Source organism: Mchenga conophoros, linkage group LG1 (assembly GCF_057382185.1).
Source record: "Mchenga conophoros isolate Kocher_MC1m ecotype Shallow Benthic linkage group LG1, M_conophoros_male_GT1.1, whole genome shotgun sequence".
In the NCBI taxonomy this organism is placed as follows: Eukaryota; Metazoa; Chordata; class Actinopteri; order Cichliformes; family Cichlidae; genus Mchenga; species Mchenga conophoros.
The window spans coordinates 23,785,040-23,812,059 of record NC_140526.1 but is presented as its reverse complement, the minus strand read 5'-3'; the positions used below and the strand labels follow the sequence as shown (position 1 = coordinate 23,812,059).

General features: G+C 40.0%; 1 protein-coding gene across 3 annotated transcripts in view; it reads right to left on the bottom strand.

Moving 5' to 3' along the window:
• The window catches only part of kif18a (kinesin family member 18A), a 48,496-nt gene that overhangs the window by 4,857 nt on the left and 16,619 nt on the right, over positions 1–27,020 (bottom strand). For all 3 annotated transcript variants that reach the window (XM_085270762.1, XM_085270770.1, XM_085270778.1), the window contains exons 7-14: positions 13,291–13,467; positions 13,090–13,164; positions 12,883–12,983; positions 8,032–8,194; positions 7,405–7,569; positions 6,396–6,517; positions 6,009–6,298; positions 4,282–4,332 (exon numbers count right to left, since the gene is read on the bottom strand). In XM_085270762.1, the coding sequence (XP_085126888.1) occupies positions 4,282–4,332; positions 6,009–6,298; positions 6,396–6,517; positions 7,405–7,569; positions 8,032–8,194; positions 12,883–12,983; positions 13,090–13,164; positions 13,291–13,467 (1,144 nt within the window). The remainder of the gene's footprint in view (positions 1–4,281; positions 4,333–6,008; positions 6,299–6,395; positions 6,518–7,404; positions 7,570–8,031; positions 8,195–12,882; positions 12,984–13,089; positions 13,165–13,290; positions 13,468–27,020) is intronic.

Here is a 27,020-nt window from a genome sequence, read left to right as displayed (position 1 = left end):
TAGAACTGAACATTTTGCAGCGTCATTCGACCATTTTCCACACGTGGAAGCGCACGGAAAGGTTATTCCCCCCGTATGGACTTGATCGACACTTAGCAACTGAGTGTACCTTTGACGATTACTGTGTTTGTTGACTATTTTGTCAATAGACCTTTGTATCACTTCTTAGACAATAATTCAAGCCTGTGGCCTGCCCCACATTTGGTCCTTGAGAAATGATTGGCAACAACTAATAAGCTGACATTATTTCGACCTTTCTTATCAACGTGTTCCTCACAACTGCGGGCCTTGGAAGTGAAAGCAAATTAAACCACTTTAACGGTAAACACATTTCTTCCCAAATGATGCAGTCCCCAATACTCTATCAGTTATACGCGCTTAAGAGTAAGCCCTGAGCTAAAGAGTGCAATTTAAATAATGTCACAGAGAAATTAGACCGTTCCCTTAAGTTACACTAAAAATGTGATCACTGGTGTTGGAGCCATTATGCACAGTTCCCAACCTGTAAACATTAACTCTACAAAGTCAAAACTGAGGCGTGCATTGTTATTAAAAACGTGGAGCTTAAACACATAACAGTAGCTACAACTGCTGGTGTTGTTCTGCTTTGTTTTTAACAAATTGATTTAAAGTTACATTCTGAGAAAACGTGTAGTATTTTGTGAGAGAACCTGACCAATGCTCTAAGAGGAGTACCGATTCTTGTCAGAAAGTATGACAATGACCTCAACTGAAACACAATTTGGGTGAACAGTTGAAGCGGCCTGTATGATGCTTAGTTAATACGAAGGGTTAAATGTGTCAGATTCTGGTCAATTGGGTTTAGAGACCAGATGTCAACCAGAAATTAGCCCTCCCAGGATGGCTGATGGTGTTCGCTGGAAGAGTGACTCCGAAAACCTTAGTCAATACGGGCCTAGAGACTGTTTGGGGAGAAAAAAGTGCATTCCCTGACCAGTTAGTGAGTTGTTGCAGGGGGTTACTTGCTGTTATAATAACTATTATTGTGTAGTATTTCATTCACTGTGAAAATCAACCTTGAAATGAATGCTGATGTGAATTCGACTAAATATTAACATATGTCCACCTTTTTATCCAAATATGGTCACCCCCCCCGTTGTATATTATTTTATATCAAGTATGTTTATACAGATGATATTTTCTGAAGCACGTTTTTGTCACATTGATGTATATCCATGTCGCAGTGGTGCATTTAAACACAGCAGCAAGAACAAAAACTTTTACAGGCTCCATCGCAGAATGAGGTTAAATCAAGGTGTCTGCATCCCATTAGCAGTAGTTACACTCATGGCATTTCCTGTAGCAGTGTGGTAGGGGTGAGGGAGGAGGCTAAAAGGGAAAGAAGCCAGCACATAAAGGAAACGAGAACACTAAATGCAAAGGTGAATGACTGATTTATACATTCCCCTAAATATCAAATGCAATATTTAGCAAATGTGAGTCAGACTTCAGACACCACACAGAGTGAGGAAACGGTGATAAATAGACCTTTCCTGTGGCTGAAGTTGTCCCCAGCAATAAATGGCAGCAGAGTTCCTTCAATCACATATTTTTGGCTTGTAGGGGATTAATACATGCATGAGTTGCTATTTCTGGTGGAGGCTGCACTGAATTAGGGTCGCCTGGTTGCTGCTGCCTGTTTTTTATAGTGCGCCTTTTCTGGTTGGTGGAGCAGGGGAGTTTACGTCTGTTGACGTTTTTTCCTGCCCTGCTGTGGATCTGCATTTTCATGAATGAAGCTCAAGAGGGATTGGGAGGGTTAGATGCTAGACAGACACAGAAAAACATTTGAGGGTAGGAGGGAAAGAAAGGTAGAATGGAGGGAGGGGGCACACTGAAAGATGTTTGAAGAAAAAAGGATCTAACGGGTGGGGTAAAAAAAAAAAAAAAGAGTAGATGGGAGAATTTAGAAACAAGATCGAACAGAAAGATATAAAAAGAACAGCCTGTGGGAGGCAGTGGGAGATAGCTGAATGAAAAATCACAGAACTATTAATAAATGCATCTGTGGTCTTATAATTATTAACAGTAAAAGGCTGAAAGTCTCTTTTACTGTGATCACGTTTGTGTAAATTGCTGCTATAAAGCACTCCACAAAGAGTTAACGCTCCTTTGAAACCACAACCCTCTCTAAAACCGATGAAATTTGATTGGCTTTGCGAGCTGCAGGGTGGAGCTATTTTTCTTAACATGCTGCAGTGACTTCCATTAAGAGCCGAGGAAGCAGTGAGGGACTGACAAACAGCACCATGAGAAGATCAGAGCACTTTGTCTGAATGCTAAAAATAAGCCACCTTAACTTAAAAACCTGTGCCATTTCATCTCTGTATCATTATGTCTGTAAACTGGAAAAATGCTTTTTGCGCAGCACTCGTGTGTATATAACACGAGTGCTGCGTGCATATATGACATGCATGTACGACTATTGCCTCTGGACTGAATCCAAGATGGGCAGAGTTGTTTTTGAAGGATGCAAGTGTGCGTCAGTAAGTGCAAGTGAACTGAGATGAAATTGCAAACTGTACATGATACAAATGAAAGAAAAATAGTGATGCAGTTACTAAGCACCCAAATTACACCACTCATATGATGTGTCATGTGAGTGGTGCCAATCAAGCTGTTGGTTAGTCTCAAAAAGGCTTGCATGCACACCTCTACTTGTCAGTCAGAACATTAAATCCACTGGCAGGTGACGTGGAGCCCAATGATCATCTCTTCGCAAAGCAATGTCCTGCTGAGAAACCTGGGTTTTGGGGTTGATGCTGCTTTTAGTGGATGGATGTAAGCCATAACATTACTTGGATACTACTAAAATTCTTCAGAAAGACACAAACACAGCAGTGACGTCCACTTTACTAACTTGCAGTACTCGAGGTTAAGTCTAAAAACTTCCTGTATCTGTTACTATGATTGTGTTCTTGTTCACATTTTCTGCCTCAGAGGTTACTACTTAGTGGACCAAACCAAACACTGCCGCAGGCCCAGCTCAATCCCCTCCCTTTGCAGCGACGCTCCCAGATGACCGCTGCGTACTGGAAAATAATACAGCCTGCCACATCAGGAAAAGCCGAAGACATGCAACACAGTGTCCAAGTATTCTCTGGGACTCCCGAAACCCTGATCCCATCGGCCGTTTGTGTAATGCACCAGAACAAGCCACGCCCCAAAGGATCTGGCGAGTATGCACTGACGGATTAGTGACTTTAGTGGTTCGAGATACTTTAATGTACCTAAAATTCCTGTTTTTTGTTCATTGCTATGTGCATCGTTATATACTCAATTAAGAAAGATAACTGTATCCATTGGAGTTTTTCCATTAGATGTACCCACAGTTTTCTGGTTGTGTCTAACAAAGCATTAAAAGGCAAAGGTTGTCCATTTAAGTCAAACAAATGCAGCATGTGTGCAGACAGGAAAAGGTGCTGCTATGTGGAACTAATAAGAGCAAATGGAAAAAAGAACAATAAAACCTTGTTTGACCAGCAAAGTATAAAGACTAGTCATGGTCAGACAGACCAAGCAGAGAGTGGAGCCTTTTATATCAGAAAAACAAGTCGGTGCACTATCAGAGCTCGCTTATTACAATATATTGCAGGGAAATTTAATAGAGGTGGTGACAAACTCCCTGATGCCTCCATATTTCATTTCCATTCAAGAAACTCTGGTCATCTGGCAGAAGTATTTTCTTCAGACGTAACATTTCCCACAATAAGTTTCAATGAAATGTAGACCACCTGCAGTAAATATCATTACAGGCAATTTGAACAGCCATATTTCACAAAGATTTTTGTGTGACTTTCCCCTAAAGGCTCTGCATGTACAGAGTTCCCTCTAGAAAACAGCTTGCGAGCATTCAGCTCATTTCATTATTCAACTTTTGGCCGGGACAGAGGGTCAGCGGCGCAACTATAAATCACATTATATTACGTGTCTGATTTTTATTGTGTATTTTATGGCTCTGAACAAGTTCTTCACAGCTAAACACAGCAAGGTAGAAATGAAGGCGAACACATCAATTTCCAGTTTACATGGTAATTAATAAAAAAAAAACAACAAAAAAAACTAAAAAAAACAAACACTTTACCAACTGGTTTCTGCTTCCGTTATACATAAAACTGTCTGTTAATTTGTGTTTGAGTAATTGATGGTAAAAAGGTGATGAGGGGGAGCACAAATAGGTGAATGACTAAAAGTGAGTAGGATTAACAAGTACGCAGGGACTTTAGAGTAATTACTAACCAGAGAGCAGAGCTGACTTACCTTTTGGTGATGGAGAAGGATTGCACAATCTTTTCGCGTGCCTCTCTGAACCTGTGAATAAAACTTTCAAGTGTCATTAAAACACTACAGGATCAATTTTCTTAGATTTTCTTTCATACAATGTAACATTTTCACAAGTTTTTTTGGTAAAATCACATGGATATATATTTTAAAATTGAGTGAGATGATTCACTGAATGCATTCGTGACAAAGAAGAATACGAAGGTGAAACATTTGTGAGCGCTTCTTATCCAATTTTCTCTGTGAAGGCAGCGCAGATGTTCAGTCAGTAACAAATCGTGATTCTATCATGGAAGAAAAAAAAAAAAGGCAATCTGGCTAACGTAAAATGTGCAGGACAAACAACATTTTAAAAAACAACTTTGTCAAAGCCAATGCATGATGCACGAATGTGGCAGAGATGTGAAGTCAGGAAAACAATAGCGGCATAAACCTCCAACTTTTATTCATAATGAATTCCCCAAAGAACAACTTCAAGTGTTTTGGCGTGTGTACAAAAACACCTAATAATCATTTACAACCGAAACTATAACCCAAGAGAGGCTGCAACGCCGCTATTCACGAGTGATCGGATTCCTCCTTTTACTGTCGACGTATTTCATTAAAAGTCACCAAAAACGAAAAGTAATACGATACTGAACATGCAAGCAGCGGCGCAGACAGCCAAGTCAAAATTTACTGCATGACAAACAACAGACAACCATCAAAGTAAGTGAATATTGTTGGCCGGCTTCAGTTCATGCTCCACTGTCTGTCATGGCTTATATGTCACGAGGGCCCAGTGCTGCTAGGTCATGCAGAGATGACAGTTAAAAATGAACTGTGCCGTCTCGTGGGTCCCGCCACACACACAATAGACCTGGACTAATGCCATAAACACTCCCCCTTACCAAACTACCTTATAGCACAACTGAATTTTTATATTTGATGCTGTAATAAAAACTTGCTTCTAGGTGTCACACATGTAGACTTGGTGTCAGAAGAACTTGTGATCCGAACACTGGATACGCTCAATTGTAAGACAAACTGGGGAGGTACGGGATAAGCATTAACATATGTGAACCTTACATCCCCTTTTCAAAATGTGTTACACTAAATAATGACAATGTTACGTTAAAAATCACAATATACTGAATTCTTTAAAGGTTAGTATTCATATAATGATACGCACTGAACTGGAAACCTTTCACACAGATGTTACATGTCCGCACTTACCTTAGTATCTTAAGTCAATAAACTGATACTAGCTATTTGATTGATTAGTGTAAATCCAGCTTGAGACACCCCAACACTCTTCTGGCATAAAAAAAAAACTCCTGTATGGATTTACTGAAGGGGTGCTGTGGTAATTACAAACAAGATGTGGATGAAAAAACCTAGAAGCTTCCTTTTCATAACACAAAACTTTTCCTCCCATAAATGACTGACACAGGCTCATTTAGCATCAAAACCCTTCTCTTTATTTCTCTCTTGCTCTCTTTGATTGCTTCTGGTAGAAGTGAGATTGTCAAATACACCTGAAGAACTGGGTAAATGTATCTCCCCTTATTTCTCCAACTGGATTTTGTGCTGTTCATAATTTCTGTATTCCCCGGTGAACTAAAAACAAACATATTTAACGTTCATTAGCATTACTTGCCCTCCTCTTCACGTATGCAACCTAGTAGCCAAAGAGTGAATAGGGTGGTAAAAGTGTGATGACTTACTGCAGGGGCTATTCTGGTGGTATTGCAGATGTGTGAAAGAGAGGACAGGTGCCAGCTCGCTGCGGAGTCCAATTTTTCCTGCCTCATTTGTCTCCTGTGACTCCACACAAATCCCTCCACCTTTCTGCTGCGGCCCCGCCCCTTCCTGGTCAGCCCAGACCACGCCCCTCTCCCTCAGCACAAGGTGTTCGAGTTCTTGGTTGTCCGTCTCGTCAGCTTCTGTGGTCAGCCCGGCTCCACGCAGCGCAGAATAATGCCGACTATAAGCTGGCAGCAAGATATTCACCATTCTGAAAAGAAGCGGGAAAACGATCTTTCAAACTTCTCCGGGTGTGCCGCAGTAAGAGTTCACTTAATTCAGAGTGAATTCACTCTGGCCCAACCTACTTTTGCATGCGCTTGTTTTCCTGATCCTGCAGGTTGGTGAGCTTGACCATCTGCTTGATGTGTTGTTTGAGATCATTTACCTGCAGCTCAAATCTGTGGCAGTGTAGCTTCTTCTCTAACACCTAAACCAAGGGGAGAATTGAGGTCAGACAGCAGAAGTGACAAGTCAAAAGCCATTCTAACATAAGTACTCTGGAGGGCAGAATTAGAAGAAGAAAAAAGAAGAAGAACCAAGAAAAAAAAAAGATGGCAGAGGGGTTAGGATACTAGGGAAAAGACACAAAGTTCATCCATGTTTCACCAGAAAAGCTGTCAACTCGGGGTAAGGAAAGGGAGGGGAAAAAGATGGGGAATAAAAAAAGAAAAAGAAAAAAAAGGGAACTCTGACGTAAAGAAACTACGAAACAACAGCAGAGAGAACATTTGACCGGGTGGATGCGTCATAGTTCTGGGTCAGTTCCTGGAAGAAAGGATAAAGCAGAAAAAAATAACATGGACATGGTTTTAGGTAACTGGCTGCTGTGTGAGGGATGAGTAAAGGGTATTGATTTATTCTCTTCAGTGATCCACGAGTGAGCTAGAGAAATAAAATGAGCACGGTTCTAATTACTGGGAGAACAGATGGGAAGAAAACAAAGACAGTCACGACACCAGTAGAGACACAGCCCACCTTCCAAAATAAACAAACAAAAAAACACCAAGCAGTGAGTTTTGACGGATGTAACCCACATTGTAAAGTTTTTCTCTTCATATAATCGTGCTCACTTGTCTTCCAAGTTATGTAATTAGGTAGTGTTACTTACTATTTGGCTCTACTGATCAAAGACTGACAAGTATTAACAATCTTGATTGCGTAAAATGATCAGAAATACTTAATAAATAAACAAATTAAAGGAAGATAGAAGTTGATTCATGTTTGCCAGTGAATTGCTCTTTTCGTACCGCCAGTTAAAAAACACCCCCCCCCCAAAAAAAACAAACAAACAACGGGCCAACGAGTTCAACTCACCTCTGTGGTTTGATCGTTCGACTTCAACAACCTAATCTCGTTCTCGACGCGGTGAAGCCAGCCGTCGTTTTCCAGGAAACGCGTTTCTGCCTCCTTCAAACGCTTGCAAATGTGTTGCTGCTGAGTCCGTAAGCTGGCAATCTTCCGCTCGTGCTTACAAGTGGCCTGTTGAAAAACACATCAAACGGTAACATGGATTGTGTTGTGCTCGTATTAGAATTACACACCATTAACTGTGTTCGTGGTCTGAATAATTATAGCTGCGAACAAGCTGTTTTTTTGGGGTTTTCTGGTTTTGAGCCAATGTCGGAAACAAGTTGGGTCAACAATTTGAATAAAATAAAAGACTAAAAACATACGCACATAGTCAAGTACACAGGTGTGGTACTAAACACTTCTTAAGAATTCTCTTTTCTATTTAAAATGCTATCACAGCTGAGAATAACACTGGTACACACACACATGACAGAAAAGAGCCAGGCACTGATGAGCAGTGACCCTTTCCCGTAGTGGCGTAAATGAGAGACTGAGACAACTACAGGGAGCGGAGAAGTAAAACGATGAGTCAGCAGCTGTTTTTCTGCAGGGATGATGAAAACTGTGGATAGCAGAGTAAGCATCAGCTACCTTCTCAGTCTTTTCCTTGGCACAGAGGTATTGGACCTGCAGGTTGTCCTCCTCACTGTAGCGCTGGCGCAGCTCATTCTCCTTCAGCTGTCTCTCCAAATCCAGCTGTTCTTGCCTGATTTGGGCTCGGCTCGAGAAGATTCGCCGCAGCGTTTCTGACACCCTGGAGACAGAGACTTTTTCATTAGAAGCTTCAGCTTAAAATGCCAAACTTTTTTTTTTAAAAAAGCAATATGAATTGACCCACTTGGTGTGTAATTACATAAAGTCAGAGCAGGTGTATACTTTGTAATGTATACTTTTAATGGGCAAATGTGGATTTGCCCTTAAAAAAAAAAAAAAAAAAAATCAATAACAGGAGTGATAACAGCTTGCAATGCAAGTGTGAAGCTAAAAGGTTTCAGTTTTGCTGGTAATGTCAAAGAGACGCTCGTGATTTTTGAGGCCGTGGCGCTGCAGCTTTGGGAAAATATTACACTGCAAGTTGCTTTGGTTCCCTCCGATTCACATAGATGAATGGGGGCAAAATATTAGAAACACTTCTTAGTATAATCTAGTGCAATAAAACAACACCACCAGAGGGTTTGGAGCCAAATGTGATTAATAGCTGCTGTGTGTGCAACATGTAAAGGGGCAAATCTATCAATCTATCAATACATTGCAGTGCCAAAAGATCTTAAAAGTTTCTAATAGCTCCTTAAAAGGCCACGAGATATGTAATATTTTCACAACACATCTAATCTGCGTCATTATTGTCCGATACATTAGCAAATGCAATAATACAGCTAATAAATGAAAGTATATGATCTGATGACAGCCATCTCTTATAATGTTAACACGAATCATTAACTTTCACAACATGCCACTTCTGTTTGCACTGCGACCGTAAGATCTTCTTAGCTTCTTCCTGGACTAGAGCTGAGGTGATGTCCAGGTTGGATTCAAAGGGCTGTCTAGTTCAGGAGGAGAGATAGCAGAGGTATGCAGGTAAATAAGGCTGGAGAGCTGTCGCTGAAATGTGACTGCACTCTTCAATGCAACTCCAGTGACGTAGGAGACGTCGTGGCCTTGCTAGACTGCTGAATTTTTAATAGTGTGAGAAGCGTGCAGCCTCTATTCAGAGCCTCTCACTGTGCGAGTTGTGAATTCTGATGCCAGTGAATGAAATGTGTGGGAGGGAGACTCATTCAGCTTTTCCTTGCCCCCCTCCCTACCCCTAACTCAAGTACCCCAACAGATGCCGCTTAATGCCTGAAAGATTACTAGATGTAATGATGGTGATGATGTGAAATTTTTTTTCCAAATTAAAATAAATAAATGTGCATATATAATTTCATTTAAAAAAAAAAAAAAGGCTTTGGAGGCACGGCTGTCATTCGAGACTCAAGATTAAAGAAGAAATCTATCTAATGTGGATTATAGCAATTTTAATCAGCGCTAGCATAACTTGGTCCCAGGAGACACCAACTAACTGCATATTTGTGTAATTTTATCCATGTTTCAGAACACAAAACTGTCCAGTGCCAAAAGTTTCAAATCCCGACAGATAAAATGTCTGCATAGAAATAATCATAATTCACATAATAACAAATATTTAGTTAGTTACTTTAAATGTAGAGCCAAGTGGGCCCTTTACTTATTCTGCTTTCTTTTGAAAGTTCAGTTAATTGCTGTCACACTGTCGATCACTATTATTATTATTATTATTATTATTATTAAAATGCATATCCTTTGCACTGAGTTCAGGGATGAGTAAAGGTAAATAATCACGAGGAAATGTTGCAGATGTTAAATTTGCTTGTATCTGCTAGTACAATATTGCAGATTTAATCCAAAGGGGGGAAAAGCCCATAAAAATAAATAAAGAACTCTCTCTAAATGCTGTGAGAAAGTGTATTTGTGTCTTTTTCTGATGCATTTCCTACACTATACATTACACATTTAATCCCAACAATTAAACCAGTGGTATATCAGTAAAGAGGAGGGAAAAAAGGCTATTTGGGTGGAATGTTTTTTTAATGGGACTTGTTATACCCACTAGTGCAGCATGAGGTCATCACTGAAGACGCGCTGTTTTCCAGGAAGTAACAGTTTTCCAGGAGGCCTAAGCGCAGATTTCAAGGGACAGCATTTCATGGGAGTAACAAAAACAAGCTGCTTAAAAGTAAAAATGATCAGGGAAACAAGGTGGGCTGGACTCATTTCATTAGGAATTTAGCAGGACTGCTATCATTGGCTCACACACTTTGTTTTCAGTACATTGTGGACAGGTCAGCTTTCAAAAACTCTGTTAAAGGCCTAAGTGTGATTATATACGCATGGAGGCACATACAAATAAATAAACAGCAGCTGGTGTTTGCCACTGCACACCAACATTATGTCGGCATACAAAGCATGTAGGATTGCCTTGGGCCAAACAAAGTCACTTTGCTCCTATTTTAGCAACAGTTTTCATGTGCGATACATGAAAAGTGCCACTCCTGGTTTAAGAGTGCATTTAAGCTTTGGGATAATGTTTAGGAAAAACTTGAGGACAAGCTCTTCATAGACTTTCTGCCGTCACAAATCCATCCTGTATCATTTCACAAATTGTCACTGGTGACTGTTGAAAGACAATTAAAATGTGGATTTTACTAGCTTCATTCACAGTAGTTCGGGTGTGTTCCTCTACACTCTGCTAGGAAAAGATAGACAGCACAAATTTATTTAGGAACTACTTGCTTCTCTCCAAAAGAAGGAAATCAAATATCTTTACTTCTTGTTTATCACTGAGGTGAATTTTGCTTGGGAGACTGGCAGGTAGACTGGTATGTTAGATAAAGTAACACGAGTCTTGCAATTGACTGTCAGGAGCTCCACGTGCTGACACTATGAATGATATTACAGATGCAAAGTGCCAGAAGGAGTTTTCGTCACATGGTTCTTCCTTTAAGAACGAGATGAGGGGTGGAGACATTCAGAATGCATCTGCAGTTAAATACCAGCCACTTTTCCTTAAAAAAGGGGCCTGTGGAGGTTGTTAGGGTCTCCGATTAAATCCAAAGGCAAACCCAAACAAAGCTTTAGGAATTCTAGATAATCTTGTTTGGACTGGGAATGCCTTGAGAAACCCTCCGGAAGTACTGGAGAAAGGTGACAGTGATGTCTTGCAACTAAACACCACTTTTCTTAATCGGCTACAAAACCCCAGATTAATTATCAGAAAATACACAGAGCAAAACAGGCCGCAAGACAACAGCTACATAAAAACTGCTCGACTGTTCATGCAGAACTGTGATTCCGAGGTCTGGTGTTCAAAGGTACCTTTTGTAAAGTGGCTGTCTTTAAAGTGGAGCTAATGGTGGATGGCCAAAGTCAGTGCATGTGCAAGCAATCCCTGCGTTAATAAAAAGCTCAGGCTTCAGACTAATACTTGTTTCACATTTTTTCTACTCCTGGATATTTCTGACATCAAAAAGAGCTTCCTTCATACGGTCATCCCACCTACCTGACTATGAGCACCTGAATCCCTATCTATTGTTAAAATCTTCTGTTTGACAGGAGTAGCCAATCAGAAGACAGTGAGCTTAAAGGGAGGCCTGTAGGTGATGCAAAACTACTCTAGTAGAGTCCAAGGGAAAGAAAACCCACATGGAGGTGGAAATGACCATCCTCGTTACATGTCATTTAATAGCCTATTTAGTAGGGATGTAGTCACCTTAACTCATACCTCATCTTTGAACAATGCTGCGTGCTATTTAAAGTTGTTTTTTGGTGGTTTGCTTTGTTTTTAAAGCTCTAGATTAGCTAAACCCACCTGAATACACTACACCTGCCCACCCTAATAGCCTAATAAACAAAATATGTTATTATTATTTATTAAATTATAAAATAACAACGAGCATGCACCATCATTTCTAGAAGACTTCTTAAACTAGAACTGCACCCTATAGGAGAATAACAGTGATGAGTCTCATGTCCTGAGCAATAAATTTCACAAGTCTATAATAATGGTTTCATTTTGAACACAGAGGAGACTTCATAGCTACTCAAAGAGGCCAAAGGCATCAGGGTTATGGCTGAACATGCCTGCTATTATATTTGGCCATTAGATCAAAGATACTGAAATATGCCCACACTCAAAGCCAGACTCGTTAAACACAAAAACTGGAACATCCTCATGCTGTTTTTAAATAACACGCCATGTTGGTTCTTGAATTGTGGGGTGCTGTCTGCAAAGTTTTCAGAATGCCTCCTTGGAGACTTCTTTGACAGGCTGTCAATAAGTTTGGAGCCAACGCTGAATAAAAGTTGAGTGAATGTAAACATTAAATAACGCAGATCTAGCAACTCATATAAAGGCTTTGTACGATGCATACCAATTCAAGACAGCATATTTATGCCACTGACCTCATTTTATTCCATCAAGTGATGGTTTTAGTATAAATCTTGAATCAAGCAGCTCAATATATTCTCAAGCTGCTGAGCAGATTTAATAAAAGGCTCATTGCTATAAGCTAATTTCATAATATTTAATCTACCACAAATGCCAATGAACAAAGACAAAGGGCCACATTAAAAATGCTGTAAATTGGGATATCATTCTTGATTATACAACCTGACCCACTACACCCAATTACACCTTACGTTCCCTGTTCCACTTCTTTATAGAATCTAATGGATCTACAGCTGCCAGAACCATTTACAAAACCACATAATGCGTCATTATTGTCCGATACATTAGCAAATGCAGGCCACAAGCTCTCTGCCTGAATCATTGTCTTCATTCCAGTTACACGCTTTACAATAAAAGTGGTTATGACACATAAAGTAACAAGTTACACTCTGAGTCACGCTCATGGACTTGCTTACCTTTTGAACTCTTCTTGCTTCTGGGAAGAGATTGTGCTAAAAGCCCCAGCCCCCGTGCTCTTCGTCTCATATTCTTTTAGTTTCTGCTTCAACTGCATGATCTTTAGGGATTAAATAGAACATTGATATCAGTCAGGACTTATCATGACCATGTCCGATTGTCCAAATACAAAGTAATTAGTTGTCCTGTTTGTTATTTTGTCTTACCTCTTGCCGCTGCTTCTCACAGACCACAGCATACTGGCCAATGTGACTGTCCAAGCTGACAACATTACTCTTCAGCTGTCAAGGTAAAGGTAGAGAGAAAAACGGATGGCTAATATAATGTCATTTTGTATATTCATGGTCCAAGAATCACAGCTAGGATTACAACTGGTGACCATAACACAATATGACTTGAACACTAACCGAGGACTTGATCTCCTTAGCCCTGTTGGCATACTTTAGGGTATTATGGGTGTCATCATATGATTTGGAAGAGGGGCTAACATTGGCAATCATAACCGTCCTGCAGTTGCCTCCCAAGGAGTCTTTAAGTATCCGCGTCAGCTTGCTGTCTCTGTACGGTATATGAGCCTTTTTACTCTGAAACACATGAGAAAAATCAGGTTTGGCACAAAAAGGGTTAGGTTTCTTTATAATGTAGATAGACAAGTATCCAGAAAACACAGGAAACTCTCCAAGCTTGTGCTTACTTAAAAAAATGATAATAAAAAAAGAAAAGGAACAAACTCAGAATTGAGATTTTTACTAATTAGACAAAACAACACAAAAAATAAACCTGATTGAACCTTATTTATACTTTATGCAGAGTAATAACCCTTCATGGGAATTGCCCTAGGATGCATCTCCATCTGGACACCCGCCACAAGAAAATCTTATTGACATTTCACTGTCTGGTGGGGACCAATAAACCTAAAAGGGAACAAAATTCAGCACGGAGTGTTCATTTTAGATTTGAAATCTTTCTCAGCTGGTCTGTGAACATAGCTCAAGTCTTAATAATGGCAGCAGATAAACTACAGCTGCTTAGGTGAGTCAGAGTCTCGTGAGCATTGGGACTGCAGAAAGTCACATTAAAGACGAGTTAGCAAGAGGAGTGTAAAATGGTCTCTTTTAGGGACCACAGCTGTGCCTCCACTTCTCTTTGGGAAGAAAAAAAAAGATAACATCTGGATTCACCCATTGTTCATGTCAGGTCTTGGGAGTTTCAGGATAACCGTGCCTTTTGGGGGGGAAACAAAATCACCGTTTTAATAAGATCAGGAGTTCAAAGTTGTTCCAAAGTCAGTATCTAGAAGGTAATATGTCAGCCAAACTCCAACCGTTTGTTTTAATTTCATTATTTCATTATTATTAAGTCTGTGCAAAATGATCACCACAACTTATAGGTGAATATAAGAATCTGAACTCATCTAAACATTGCAAGTAGCTACGAAATAACACCAAATTCACATTCGCAGGATTGGAAACAAGCCAACACCTTTTACATATCAAAACAACAGGAAAGTTAGCCGAGGCTCTTCTTGTTAAAAATACAATATCCTTCAGAAAAAGTCATGGTCCAGTCACTCTATTGATCCATCTCTTTTCTTTAACACATACAAACACAGTTGAAGAAAAAGTTTGCTTACATGGGATACGTGGAGACGATCCATATCCCATATGTGGAGGTCTGTTAAAAAGGTTGTATCAAAGCAAAGTGTAATGTGTGCATAATAATGACATGAGCTGGGAGAGAAAGCTGGGGGCAGCTGTTACTTTTTGCACTTCTGATAGAGAGCTACCCATCCACTACACTTGGGTGTGCTACAAAATGGTAAAATGGTATTATAGTCATTGTTCAACAAAAGTACAGCCACATAATTAAATAAAAATCATGTGGTTCTTGCTAGGTCTTAAAACTAGCTAATAACAACCTCAGATGAACAAGAACACATGACATATTATTCACTTCACCATTATTTACTTAAAACTAAACGAAAATGCAGCAGCAGTGCGCGAAAAACAGTCCACCCTTACAGTTTCCGTATGAATTAAAACAGTAAGTAGCAGCTGGGTGCTGCCAGTCAATGCATTTGATTAAATGATCATCAGCAAATGTGAGCACCTCTCTAAAAGCAAACGTTTTACGTCTTCTTAGCAGGTGAGGTGTTTCTTAACACAATGCCAAGGAGGAAAAAAATCAATAATGACATTAAAGAAGCAACTGTTGCTGCCAATCAAACTGGGAATTTCCGAACATTCCACTGAAAACACTCAAGATATTTCCCAATCACACATTTGACATGTTAACTCTGGTCAGAGACCTGACATGCATGTTAAATGTTAAAATTCATGACAGTACAATTTGAAAAAGACAATAAAATAATGCTTATTTGGAAAAGTTCCCAAGAGAAAGAATCTTCTCTCTAAAAAGAATGTGGCAGCACAATTAGGCTTGCAAAGTCCCATCTGATCACAGCGCAAGACATCTGCAACAATGTGCTTTGAATAGACTATACTAAAGTGGAAATGTTTGGCCATAATACACAGAGTCATGGCATATCAGCACAAATATTTCATACCAACTGTCCAGCATTGTTTTGTAGCCACAAGACCTGGGCGCTCTGTAGTCATTGAGTCGAACATGAACACTTCTATAAACTAAAGTATTCCTGAATCGAATGTGAGGCCACCTGTCCAATAGCTACAGCTTGGCCCAAACTGACCTTATGAGAGTTGCGCACAAATTAATGTCTGCAAACCTCAATAAACTGAAGCGACATCGTAAAAGCCAAGTGGACCGAAATTCCTCCAAAATAACGTGAGACCGATAAATTTATATAGAAAACAAGTACTTCAAGCAATTGCTGCTACAGGTGTCTCTGAGTCGCAGAAGCTAAACTACACTATACTGCCAAAAGTATTCCCTCGTCTGCCTTTACATGCATATGAACTTGAGTAACATCCTATTCTTAATCCATAAGGTTTAATATGATATGTCGGCTTAATCTTTGCAGCTACAGCTTCAACTCTTCTGGGAAGGTTTTCCACAAGGTTTAGAAATGTTTTTATTGGGAATTTACGGGACTGTTCTTCAAGAAGTATGTCTGTGAGGGGAGATAGTGATGTTGCATGCCTCCGCTCTTATTAATCTCAAAGGTGTTCTAGCAGGTTGAGGTCAGGACTCTGTGCAGTCAAGTTCTTCGACACCAAAGTCAGTCATCCATGTCTTTATTGACCTTGCTTTGTACACTGGTGCACAGTCATGTTGAAACAGACAGGGACCATCCCCGAAAAGTTCCCATAAAGTTGCGAACAAGAAATTATCCAAAATGTCTTGATGTGCTGAAGCATTACGAGTTCCTTTCATTACAACGAAATGACGTAGCCCAGTTCCTGTCCCACAGCATAATCCCTTGTCAACTTTATCAATTTTACATTTGGTAATTTACTTATCTATCAGTCTAGAGATCAAATTTGTACCACTATAGAGTCCAGTGGCGGCGTGCTTTACATCAGCGGCCCCCAACCCCCGGACCGGAATTGTTTGGTACCGGGCCGTGAGAGTTGAGGCTCGGGTGTGAAATTAATGGTTTTCAGGGTTTTTAGCGTTATTTTTTTTTTAATCATTAACTTGATTTCCCTGGGTCTTTTCGCGTGTGTTATGAATAAATCTTCTTTGTTATGGTACCAGTACTGGTTTTATTTTGTTGTATTTAACTGCGACACCTTAATGGCCAGTTGTGTATCTGACGGACGAAAGCCGAACCAGTTCCACACCACTGAAGTTGCAGCATTCTTACAAACCAATTCTGGTTCATCTGCTTCATTCATCAATCCGCTTTCACCCTTCTCATTCTCTGTCGCCGCCATGTTTTTTCCACCATGTGCATATCAAAACAAAGGCACTGCGCATCCGCGTTTTACCCATATTCTATTGCAATTAGGGCTGGGCCATATTATACCGTTCACGGTAATACCGGTATAATGTTAGGCAACGATAGGAAAATGAAATATCGCGATAGAATATGAGTAAAACGCGCATGCGCAGTGCCTTTGTTTTCATACGCACATGGCCGATTGTTGAGTGAAACAGATGAACCAGAATTGGTTTGTAAAAATGGTTTAACTTCAGTGATGTAGAACTGGTTTGGTGTTTGTCCGTCAGATACACAACAAAGCACATTTTTTTTGCAGAACATGCAAGCGGCCGTCGTTATTGTCGTATTTGTCGGACTAAGATGCTCTTAAATCTGGGAGTAATCTGGGTCCTAAACTCAGTACACTTCAGGTCAAACAAACACTGCAGCATCACTGAGAGTTAACTGTCTAAATTCTTTCATCTTTAATAAAACGATCAGCATTGCTGCTTTACCAGGTGTAACAATTCAGTTTAACTTCCAGGCATCCATGAAAACAAAATTTATTACATTTAACGGAGTTAGAAGTTAGCAGGAAGCTAGCGGAAGTTAGCTCGCTAGTTTCGCTAGTTACCTAAGCATGATATAGCATGTTCTGACTGAGAGATTTCTGAAAAAATTCAAACGTACAGCTCTGCTATCACTTCCAACATAAATGAAGGCAGGAAACTAAACAGCAGTGACGTTTGTAGGGTTACTGAAGTTGGGCTAGCTGGTATATAATGATGTGCTACGTGATCGCTAGCGACACAGCTATGTTAGCATAACATAAACAGTGAAGCTGGAGGATGAACACTAAGGTTCCTCATGGTTAGAGACAAATGCAATCGCATGGCAGGATGCTGTAAACGGACCAAACGTCAGTCAGGAGAACAACTGAGATAATCCATCCACAATACAAGGCTAGTCATTAATATACTGCAACAACATGGGAATAGAGCTGGGCGATATGAGATTTTTTCATATCACGATATGTTTTTTTCATTTCAGGCGATAACGATATCTATCACGATATCAGCCAAATAACTATATTTGTAAGATTTAAATGTGCCGTTGCTCACAAGTAAAATGTGAAATAATCAGCAGCTTGTTTTTATTTAAATATTTATTTCCCATAATAAGTTCAACAGGGTAGATGTACTTAAGGAACATCAGACTTTTTCAGATAAATAAAGGCAAATATTGCAAACTACACAAAAGGCAGCCGCTAAAGCGTTTAAGTTTCAAAATAGAACAAACGAAACAGACTAAATTGTCAATTCCACTTAGAAACAAAATATTAATTCTAAAAATAAATCTTAGTTTGTTTTACAGAAGAACAGACAAAACTGACTAACTTTTGTCAATATCAAATAAACTGAGAACTAAAAGGAAATTCTCAATCTCTCCTTGTTGTATAGCTGAGCTTTTCAAACAGTTTTAACAGTTACTTTAGTCTGACAAAAGCCGAATGACGAATTAGCGCTTCCAGTCAGAGACTGAGGCTACGTCCACACGTACACGGGTATTTTTGAAAACGGAGATTTTCCGTTTTCGTTTTAAAAAATAATCCCGTCCACACATAAAGGCAGAAATGAAGGAAAACGCTGCTATGAACATGCCAAAGCAGCAGGTGGCGCTAGATTCCTAACCGTGCAGAAATGTTGGCCAATCAGAAGTCTAGAAGCCTCGGTGGGAAAAAGTAAACAAAGCTGGGGCATAGAAGCAGAACCGAGTCGTGTGTGTGGAGGGACAGTAACTGTGTGTATATGTGAGCATTTAAACACTGCAGAGAGTAGAATTAACAGTATTGTAGAAATTCATTTCACCGAAACAATAACGTGGCGCGCAGTGTGACGCATGCACCGCTTTATTGTATTTCCAGACTTGCTTTCGGCACAATTTACAGTGCACGCTACTCTGTTTTTGTCAAACTTGAAATAGCCGAAATACCTTCACACTACGGAACTTCTCTGGCTCTTCCGTTCGACAATCTCTCCGGCGTTGGAACCATCATCTGTTTTCTCTTCGGTCACGCTCGGTTGATTTTTCTAGTCGGCACACTCATTTCCTCCATTACGCGCTGGCTGCTTCCCAAACAAACACACGTGCGGCTTGGCACTTGTGCTGTACGTAACAAGTCACGCGACGTGACGCTGCGGCTGTGATTGGTTCGGCTCTGCGCTACTTAATTTGGATTGGCTGACCTTTTTTTTTTTTTTTTTTTTTTGAGGACAAGAGCGGCGAGGTCTATCGCGATAGCTTAATTTCTCTATCGAGTAAAAGTTATATCGCGATACATATCGTTATCGTTCTATCGCCCAGCTCTACATGGGAATAATCAGAATCAGAATCAGAATACTTTATTGATCCCTGGGGGAAATTATTTTTTGTTACAGTGCTCCATTTTAAACCAACATTAAGACAAGACAGAATAGAGCAGCTGCCAGAGAATTCAACATCAATGAATCAATGGTACAGAAGTGGAGGAAGCAAGAAGAATGAGTTTAATAAAGTTTGATTTATCTAACTGCTTTGTTTAGCTCAATGTGCCTTATGGTCCAAAAAATACGTACTGCACACTACAGTTTAATGTTGCAAAGCACCTCTTTTTAACTTCAGTGGATATTATATATGGTTATGCTCAGGATATGTCAGCCCATTTCTACTGGAAATGCCTTTTGGTTAAACTTTCAGCAAGGAATTTGCATTTGCACTGTTACATTTTTATAAAGCTTTAATGTACATAAAAACCAGCTTCTTGTTTAAGTGAAAATTAATGGAAGGTTGTCTTTTTGCGCTAGTAATGTTGTGGAGTATTTTGTCTCGCATCAATTATATCGTCAGTTATATCGTTATCGCAAATTTTCAAATGTATATCGTGATAAATATTTTTGGCCATATCGCCCTGCTCTAATTGCAATATTTCATTTTCTTATCATTGCCTAACATTATACGGGTATTACCGTGAATGGTAAGATATGGCCCAACCCTACTAGATCATATTTGATTGTATCCTTATATCTAAAAGCTAAAAATTGACAAAGGATGCACCTTCTCTGTAATAAAAAAGAAAAAAAAAAGAAAAAAAAAAAAAGCTAGGGTTGATAGTAAGGTACCCCGCTACAACATACCCTAACTGGCTCATGTCAACACTTTAATAAAGCCTAGCTTTGCCCTTCTACGAGAAATGAACTTTCAAATATATCCATATTCTACAACAGTTTCAGAAAGTCCCCTTTTCATGACCACGAAACAGTGGCCTTGTGTAGATAGAAGGCCAAGCTGGAGAGTAGGGTGCATCGTAAAATGTATCTGAATTACTTCGGACATTGCCTAGGGCAAACAACTTACAACAAAAACCTCTGTGCAACATAGCATGAAGATGACACACTGAGCAGCCCAAATGTAAGTACACACATTCTTCTCACTCAAACAAATGGCATGTCATCCCAGACACAAGTGAGGACATTCTTTCCTGTAAACAATGGCCACAACATGAATTCTTGATCTGCCACCAGCAGGCAGTGAAACACCAATAACCATGGCGACAGGATGTGAAACGAATGCTGGGCATTGTAGGCATGACTGCAACACTCAAAAATGGTGGGATGGTATGACTCTAACTGGACAGCGCCCATGAAAGGACACTGCTTTAACTCAAGTATGAAGTAACCTGTTGAAGTTGGATCACATTTCAATATGGCTGTGGTAGATCTGCACAGCGCTTCCTAAATGCATGTGGCCTGCTTACGCCTCGTCCCTTGAGACTGTGTGTAAAACGAGAACACTGCTTGACAGGTTAATGTATGCAACTGGAATGAAATAATACCCAAATACTCAGTTGACTCTGTACTTCACAGGCACTCTGTTTCATATAGAGACTATTGGTTAACTTTATGTACCTACAACCACAAAAATCTTAACATTATTTTTTTCACTTATAAATACAGAACAGCAAAGGAATAATAAGGTTAAAAGTTTGACCTTCTGAAATATATTTTATGTTCACTGTATCCGTTTCTATTTATGGAGACATCTACATATAAACCTTATAAATAAACATTATAAATAAATATACCTGTTAACACTGTTGTAGAGTCTGTTGTTGATGATTACGTAAGTGAAGTCAATAGAGCCAACTCAGAATGTAAAACTGTTGAAGTAAACTATACATGACATAAACTGCATTTTCTTTTAGTCTTGCTAGTTATTATAGTATTGTTTAAAATACTGAATTGTATTGTATTATTTATTTGTATTTACGGTTTCCAAATGAAGACATTTTTATAAATACTCCTTAATGTAACTTTTTTATACCAGTTTTTTTATACCTGGCACAATACTCGCTAAAGGTGGTAAGTCATAAAAAAAAGTATGTGTTTTCTCAGTATATTCCTCTGAAATGCTAAACCAAAGAGATGTAGATCCAGTGTTAAATGTAATGCTTGCACAAAATTTCTATTTAAAAAAAAAAAAAAAGTTGCCAGATATCAGTTTCACAAATTAATTGTACATTTTTAATTTGTTACAAAACTAATGAAATACTCTTAGTGGTTCTAGTTTAGAGAAGTCTATTAGCACACCTTCATTTTGTACACTATATACTTAGTTGTACACACTTCAATGGGTTAGTGTTATCTGTAAGTTAAAACAGCATTTAACATTAGTTACGTTCGTCTGTGACTGTTGCACCAACTACGTCGTTTTGTGAACGTTTCAACTTTTTGTGCCTCTGAACACATAATGCTTAACTTTGTTATAGTGAAGAGGGAAACTTAGCACCCATAAACTATAAATAACAAAAAAGCCTGTAAAAACGAACAAATAAAAAACATTAGCTTGCATGCTATCCTAAGCATAATTGTTAATGCTGGTATAGCTCACTTAAGTTGAAAATTGTTCAGTAGTTCCTCTCTTTCCCAAGCTCAAAGGTCTCAATCCTGTGTCCTGCGCCACATGCACCATTTGTTAGGCGGTATTAATTTCTTTGTTTAGTGTCAGAATAAGCTACTATTAAACTGATTTGTAACAAATAAAGTTAGGATTCAATGTGGCCCATACAGCTTTATACTTACACCATGGGCTGTGGCATATTATATTGTCCACAGTAATACCAGTATAAACTTTATGCGATATAAAAATGCCATATCTCAATATCATTGCTATGGCAACACCATGCCTTTACAACAGCCTCCAAAGCAGCACAATACTTGCTAAAGGTGGAAACAGCAAACTTGTTTCACCACTTGAGACAAAAATGCTGTCCAGTACAACCAGGTTCTGAAAGAGGAGATACTCAGAGGTAGGGATGTGCTACCCAGATGTAAACAAATGACTGCACCCGAGGGCTCGTTAGCTGCAGTGCATATAACGGGAAGAGCAAACGGTGGATGGAAATTACTAATGCAGTTATATGGTGGGAAAAGCAGGGCGTTAAGCAGCTGGTTAAAAAGCTCAACCCTGGAGACAACATCCCAGGTAGAAAATTATTTTCTGTTTTATTATGCAACAATATTCTTCAGCTCCAGAGTTACATGGTTATTAAGTTACTCTAATTATTGTTAAACTCAAGTGTTAAGTTGTCCTTTTATACTTGCTTCAAATTCGCAGGGAAAACACTACTTAGAATACTTTTGTGCTTATATTTGACTTATGTTGTGTTACTGGATGTAATAGTATTGCTGGTACCTTGTTTCAATAAATTTACACTTTAAAATTATGCCACACTATTAAGCATTATTAAGGTATTAGCAAGTGGTTAATTCATCATTTAAATAGCATTACTCCTCCTCAGTATGCCATTTGTGAATACAGATATATTATTATGACTATGCTTATGATTATTACTAGCAGTGATATAGTAGCAGTGATAGCTGTACATGGTGCAACAGTATCAGATGGATAAACATATCTGTATTTATAAATGGAATACTAAGGAGGAGTAATGATATATAAATGATGAATTAAGCACTTGTTAATACCGTACTAATACCTTTCTAATGCTTAATAGTGTGACATCATAATAAGAATATAACAAGTGCTACCGAGACTTCTTATTTTGAAGCGTGAATTTATTGAAACAAAGGTACCAGCAGCAGCATTATAGCCTGTGATTAATGACAGCTCATCGGAAAATAGTGATGTGTCGGTCGCGAACGAAATGGCTCTTGGAGCCGGATCTTTGACGTGAACGATGCGAGCCGGCTCCTTATCGCGAGCCATGGGTTTTTCTTTTCTTTTCTTTCTCTCACCCTCTCTCTCACAATTTTTTTCCGCTTCACTCCGCACGCGAGCCTTGTGCTTTGCGCTGGGAAGAGGGGGGAGGGGCGGTAGTTACACTTGCAGTAGCACAGGAACCAGTGTTGGGTGTAACGCGTTGTAATTAAATTAATTTTCCACTGAAAAAGTAGAGTAACTGATTACTGTTCATTTTTAGGTATTTTAATTACAGTTACTTACAATGTACTTGCGTTACATTGTAAAATAATTAAACTCGCTGAAAATCATTATTTAATTTCAATAATTTATCTTCTAAACGTAGAAGTAAACTCTGCCGCTTTAACATCGCTGTATTACAGCTGTACGTCATTTCGCGCCAGTTTGCTGCATAGTCGTATTCTAAAGCAGAAGATGTCGGACTCGGCTGAAGCGAGTGGCTGTTTTACAGTGGGGCAAAAAAGTATTTAGTCAGCCACCGATTGTGCAAGTTCCCCCACCTAAAATGATGACAGAGGTCAGTAATTTGCACCAGAGGTACACTTCAACTGTGAGAGACAGAATGTTAAAAAAAAAAATCCATGAATCCACATGGTAGGATTTGTAAAGAATTTATTCGTAAATCAGGGTGGAAAATAAGTATTTGGTCAATAACAAAAATACAACTCAATACTTTGTAACATAACCTTTGTTGGCAATAACAGAGGTCAAACGTTTACTATAGGTCTTTACCAGGTTTGCACACACAGTAGCTGGTATTTTGGCCCATTCCTCCATGCAGATCTTCTCGAGAGCAGTGATGTTTTGGGGCTGTCGCCGAGCAACACGGACTTTCAACTCCCGCCACAGATTTTCTATGGGGTTGAGGTCTGGAGACTGGCTAGGCCACTCCAGGACTTTCAAATGCTTCTTACGGAGCCACTCCTTTGTTGCCCAGGCGGTGTGTTTTGGATCATTGTCATGTTGGAAGACCCAGCCTCGTTTCATCTTCAAAGTTCTCACTGATGGAAGGAGGTTCTGGCTCAAAATCTCACGATACATGGCCCCATTCATTCTGTCCTTAACACGGATCAGTCGTCCTGTCCCCTTGGCAGAAAAACAGCCCCATAGCATGATGTTTCCACCCCCATGCTTCACAGTAGGTATGGTGTTCTTGGGATGCAACTCAGTATTCTTCGTCCTCCAAACACGACGAGTTGAGTTTATACCAAAAAGTTCTACTTCAGTTTCATCTGACCACATGACATTCTCCCAATCCTCTGCTGTATCATCCATGTGCTCTCTGGCAAACTTCAGACGGGCCTGGACATGCACTGGCTTCAGCAGCGGAACACGTCTGGCACTGCGGGATTTGATTCCCTGCCGTTGTAGTGTGTTACTGATGGTGACCTTTGTTACTTTGGTCCCAGCTCTCTGCAGGTCATTCACCAGGTCCCCCCGTGTGGTTCTGGGATCTTTGCTCACCGTTCTCATGATCATTTTGACCCCACGGGATGAGATCTTGCGTGGAGCCCCAGATCGAGGGAGATTATCAGTGGTCTTGTATGTCTTCCATTTTCTGATGATTGCTCCCACAGTTGATTTTTTCACACCAAGCTGCTTGCCTATTGTAGATTCACTCTTCCCAGTCTGGTGCAGGTCTACAATACTTTTCCTGGTGTCCTTCGAAAGCTCTTTGGTCTTGGCGGAGTTTGGAGTCTGACTGTTTGAGGCTGTGGACAGGTGTCTTTTATACAGATGATGAGTTCAAACAGGTGCCATTCACACAGGTAACGAGTGGGGGACAGAAAAGCTTCTTACAGAAGACGTTACAGGTCTGTGAGAGCCAGAGATTTTCCTTGTTTGAGGTGACCAAATACTTATTTTCCACCCTGATTTACGAATAAATTCTTTACAAATCCTACCATGTGGATTCATGGATTTTTTTTTTCACATTCTGTCTCTCACAGTTGAAGTGTACCTCTGGTGCAAATTACTGACCTCTGTCATCATTTTAAGTGGGGGAACTTGCACAATCGGTGGCTGACTAAATACTTTTTTGCCCCACTGTATGAAATGGAAATATTCACGTCACTTCACTTTTCTAAAACAAGCAGACAAGAACATTACAGTAATATGTAAACTATGTCCTGGGGAGAAAAAACTATCGGCCGCTGTCAATAGCACGAGTAATCTACTGAAGCACCTGACACGGCAGCACAGACAAACCCTTCTGAGTGATTCTTGTTCATCATCCATGGATAACACCGCGGCAACTCCTGCTAAGCAGGCAAAATGTTTTACTTCAGCAGCACAGAAAGTGTCTGAAGGTGAGCTTAAAAAAAAAGATTGCAGAAGAGATGCTACCGCTGTGTACTGTAGAGTCTCCGTCTTTTAGGTGCATATTAAACAAAATACCTGTGTGTGGCAAAAAAGTAGCACTGCCCGATCGAAAAACGTTTTCTACTTACTTAGATAAGTGTTATGCTGACATGGAAATGGAGCTTAAAGGGACATTCGAGAGTTTGGAATATATATCCAAACTGCTGACATTTGGACCAACCATAACAAAAGTTTTCTCGGAATGAGGGCACATTGGATTGATCCTTCTACTTTTGTATGAGGACATGCAGCGCTAGCATGTAAAAGAGTTTGAGGGAGACACACATATGATGTCATCTGCAATGAAATTGAGCAAGTACATTCGGCTTATGGACTGAACTCTAATTTTATCAAAGCTTTTAGAATGTTCCAAAAATCAGACTCTGATGAGGAATCCGAAGAAGATGAAGAGCAGACCCTCTCCACAGAATCTGAAGGACAGTTTTCTCTCCCTCCACACTTAAGGTGTGCATCATACACACTGAACTTCATGATGTTGAGAAATGGCTTCAAGCAAATGAGGCAAAATTCATCTACAGAAGTGCAACTTCAAAGTGTTCTGCAATGTGGACAAAAGCAAACTGTTCTTCTGTTGCTTCAGAGTTAGTAGATAATTTTTTCAAGAAAAAACTCATAGTAACTGTTTCAATATATATATATATATATATATATATATATATATATATATATATATATATATATATATATATATATATATATAAGATGAACAGGCACATGGGTCAATACATGAGCGGGACACAGAAAGGAATTGGCAAGAATACCAGAGGCGCAAAACACCAGCTACTGGTAGACAGAACAATCAGCCGAGACTGCAAGACCAGACTGACCAACCTGTGCACTGCCTGGATTGATTACAAGAAGGCCTATGACTCAATGCCCCACAGCTGGATACTGGAATGCCTAGAATTGTACAAGATCAATGGGACCCTAAGAGCCTTCATCAGGAACTCAATGGGGATGTGGCGTACAACACTAGAGGCCAACTCCAAGCCCATAGCACAAGTCACCATCAAGTGCGGGATCTACCAAGGAGATGCTCTGTCCCCACTGCTGTTCTGCATAGGCCTGAACCCCCTCAGTGAGATCATTAACAAGACTGGCTACGGATACCGACTACGGAACGGAGCAGTTGTCAGCCACCTCCTGTACATGGATGACATCAAGCTGTATGCCAAGAGTGAACGAGACATCGATTCACTGATCCACACTACCAGGCTATACAGCAATGACATTGGAATGTCGTTCGGACTGGAGAAGTGTAGCCGGATGGTAACAAAGAGAGGGAAGGTAGTCAGAACTGAGGGGATTGAACTACCAGAAGGCAACATTGCAGACATAGAGGACAGTTACAAGTACTTGGGGATCCCACAGGCGAATGGGAACCATGAAGAGGCCGCTAGAAAAGCTGCAACCACCAAGTACCTGCAGAGGGTCAGGCAAGTCCTGAGGAGTCAGCTGAATGGTAAGAACAAGATCCGGGCCATCAACACGTACGCCCTGCCCGTGATCAGGTACCCTGCTGGGGTAATAGGCTGGCCAAAGGAGGAGATAGAAGCCACTGACATAAAGACAAGAAAGCTCCTTACCATGCATGGAGGGTTTCACCCCAAATCCAGCACCCTGAGGCTGTACGCTAAGCGGAAGGAAGGGGGC